The sequence below is a fragment of the Phaethon lepturus genome, unplaced genomic scaffold (assembly GCF_000687285.1).
Source record: "Phaethon lepturus isolate BGI_N335 unplaced genomic scaffold, ASM68728v1 C14048846, whole genome shotgun sequence".
NCBI classification, from domain to species: domain Eukaryota; kingdom Metazoa; phylum Chordata; class Aves; order Phaethontiformes; family Phaethontidae; genus Phaethon; species Phaethon lepturus.
The window spans coordinates 1-3,415 of record NW_010576241.1 but is presented as its reverse complement, the minus strand read 5'-3'; the positions used below and the strand labels follow the sequence as shown (position 1 = coordinate 3,415).

The 3,415-nt window shown below is 38.7% G+C and overlaps 1 protein-coding gene across 1 annotated transcript; it reads right to left on the bottom strand.

The window, feature by feature from the left end:
• Positions 1-385: 385 nt before the first annotated feature.
• ATP5G3 (ATP synthase, H+ transporting, mitochondrial Fo complex, subunit C3 (subunit 9)) lies at positions 386-2,655 on the bottom strand (the record flags this gene model as incomplete). The annotated part of the gene is made up of 3 exons (XM_010295667.1): positions 386-630; positions 2,003-2,196; positions 2,558-2,655. Coding segments are annotated over 3 exons (407 nt in total), but the record flags the coding sequence as incomplete, so codon positions are not given.
• Between the last annotated feature and the right edge of the window lie 760 nt (positions 2,656-3,415).

Sequence of the window (3,415 nt, the reverse complement as noted above, 5' to 3'; positions counted from 1 at the left end):
ACTTTCCTATCACTGTTGATGGATTTGTGTTTAAGTCCTATCAAGAGGTGCCAGAACACCTTATGTGCCAGCTAGCCTGAGAAAAAGAACCAAAATTGTGCACAGAAACAGCTCTGGTAAGTTTGAAACAAATGAAGGAACAAGGCCAGCAGTATAGCCCTTACATTTAATCTGTGTATCCTTTGATCTTTCAAAGATATGCCACTAATTTTAACAAACAAGTGACACTCCTATGTATATTAATAAATATAATGTTTGACTTGAAGTTGTCATTTGAAGGCTCCAATGTGGTATGTCATTATCAGGAGAAATGCATGGTGACTGAATGACAAGATGCTGTCTTCCAGATATCCTAGTGAGAAAGATAATAAATGCAGTCAACAGGTTGTCAGTTAAAGTTGTTATCTTTAATGAAATGACTTTGGAAATAGCATCAATTTCCATGACACCAACATTTTGGGAGTCCCATAAAATGCCGTTACATTCCAATGCCAATATTACAGGCAGATCTCCTTTCACATGGCAAATAGGATCAAGAAAGCAACCATCAGACAGAAGAGACCCATAGCTTCAGACAGGGCAAATCCCAGGATAGCATATGAGAACAGCTGCTGCTTCAGAGAAGGATTTCTAAAAGAAAGCAAAGGTGTAAGATCTTTTTAACTTTACAATTAAGATGTTTTTCATACAGTTTAATGCATCTGGCAGATTCAGAACCTCATATTTCCTTGACATAGATTCCATAACAGGAAAATCCAGTAAATCCAAGCAGAAGTAATTTTTAGTAAGGATTTCACTGGAGACTAATGACTTGGCAATTAAGACTAGATTCAGGTTATGTAGACTGTATATGGCTTTTCCAAATGAGCACAGTTTTTGTGACCTCATTCACATATGCTTTTGAATTTGACTTCTCTACATTCTCCCATGTGGAAACTATCAGCACTATGCTTTATAAATTTATTTCACAACTGTGACATTAGAATTATATTCCAAGAAAGTCCGTGTATAACATTTTAAGTAGCTCTCAGACAAATACAGGAACTGAAACCACCTAGAGTAAAAAAAAAAGAAATACAGAGCAGTTTGTTGCAAAAATGCAATGCATTATCCCTCCAAGAAGTGTGTGGGAGAGGAAAAAAAACCTTCAACATCATACCATGAAGTAATGTTCTACAATCTCTTATCGGCATGTTCATGCCAAATTCAAAAAAGGAGACACTAGTTTTGTATGGAAAACACTTATGTTTCTTCAAGTGGAAAGTGAACTTCCTTGTCTTCAGTAGGGCTTAAAAGTCTTTAAGCAATTAGACTTAAAATTAAGTCTTTACTTGTTGAAAGAGTAATGAAGAACATGAAACCTTCAGTAAAGCTTTTTTTATGCCTGTATCAGTTCTGCTCTTCCATGATACCATGTGAACTATTCCTACCACAGGAACATTGTAAACTTATCTGGAAGATAACTATAAAATCCCCACCCTCACCCACTTCAGATTTCTAGAAGGAATGATTACTCACTTGATAAAGTAATTACATATTCTGAGATGCAAAGCTGAATGTGTTATAAAGATGAATTAAGTATCCTTTTCTAAATAACAATCCTGACCACTAATTGTAAAGCATACAAACTCACATTACTTACTACCAATTTTTATGCAATTTCTCTTTAGGACTTCCCCTCCCCTTTCACATGGGAAAAGATCCAGGCTAGATTTCTAATTCAGTTCTAGAACTGAATGCTGAAACATTGGACTTCAGTGACTGAAACACTGACCAAGCCTAATCTCATTTCTTTCATATCTCTTCTCCAGGTAGTGCATACAAAGTTCTGAATTCAAAAATACAGCCATCCTGATGAATATACTACAGTTTCATATGACTGTATTTAGCCATGTTTATCATGAACAGTGTTGATTACAGTTACTACAGCTCAGCTTATCTGGGGGTGCTGCCTCAAGATACATGTGCATGCAATTTAAGTTTTATAAAAGAGACTGATTACCTGGCATAACCAATGATTAGACTACCGAAGACTGTTCCAATACCAGCACCAGAACCAGCCACACCTACTGTGGCAGCACCAGCACCAATAAACTTGGCAGCAGTGTCAATGTCCCTGCTGATAGCACTAGTTTGGAATTCTCTAAGTGCTAGTCGGGAGACAGTATTTTGGGCCCCATTAAGTGTTGAGTTGCCCTAAGAAAACAAAACATGAAAAAACATTATATTCAGACACAGACCATTTTCTATGACTATTTTGATAGTGTTATTCTGCAGTTTTAAAAGCTGTGTTAGATCCAATGTCTAGTTCCTCTTCCAAGCAATAAAACTATAGCTAAGAGTTAAAAACTTCAGCATGTTACCCATTCCACCTGAGAGCAATCAACTTTAAATGTAAAAGACTTCTCAGCAAGATAGCAACAAGTATGATTAGGTGTTTGACTTAAAGCAAGTTTCACACTATAGATGTTTGAGTTAGTACAAGTGAACTCTAGGTTGAGGACATTTAGGCTCACCAGATAATTTAGGAAGATACAGAATTTTGTTTATAAGGTACCTCTCCAGTCTTGACCTCTGGCCTAGACAACACAGACGCCGAAATTGGTCTGTACAAGATTCTTGATCCAGCACGGATCTGAAAGAGGAGGAAAAAAGCTATAAAAAGAAAAAATATTTGATCACAGCTGTTCCCATCCAATAGTCCGTAAGATTATAATGCTATTATCTACTCAGCCATTTGTCTTACTTGAAAGACAGCAATCTTTGCACAGCTGAATATGCAATAAACAATACAGAAGCAAACACTGCCATGCAATTCAATAACACTGTTTTCAAGATACATTATTGTGAATAGCTAAACCATTCAGTGCACCTGCACCTGCATTATACTGACAGAAAATGTAGCAAAACAGCGACAAAAAAGCCAGACAGACCAGCAAGCAGTGATACACCTTTTGAAATGAATAAACAAAACCCATCAAAATGAATTCCAAAATGCATAGACATAACCTAGGCTTTTAAATCTAGCGAGGCATAAATGAATGAATCCTCTTTCACAAGCGGCCTGCATGTGTCCTTGGGCTTCCAGCAGTCTAAGGTCATATCGGCTCTTGCACAAAGCTCTTCCTGCAGGAGAAACCTGTGCCTGCACCATGCAAAGCGAGACGTTCTGCAGACTAGGGAGGACATTTTAAAGCAGGATAGTCTCTTATCTCTGCAAGGGCAAAAAATCCCGGCCTTGGCGCAGGACAAGTAACAGGCTGGAGTTTGACCTACAGCAAGGAACTGAGCGCACCAGGCCCAAGAGCTTTTCGCTGCGCTGCCCTCCCTTTTCACCGCTCGTGTGGGAAGGCCCCTCACCTTGGCAAAGGGCCCTGGCCCATGCCAAGGAGGCGGGAAGGAGAACCCGGCCCTG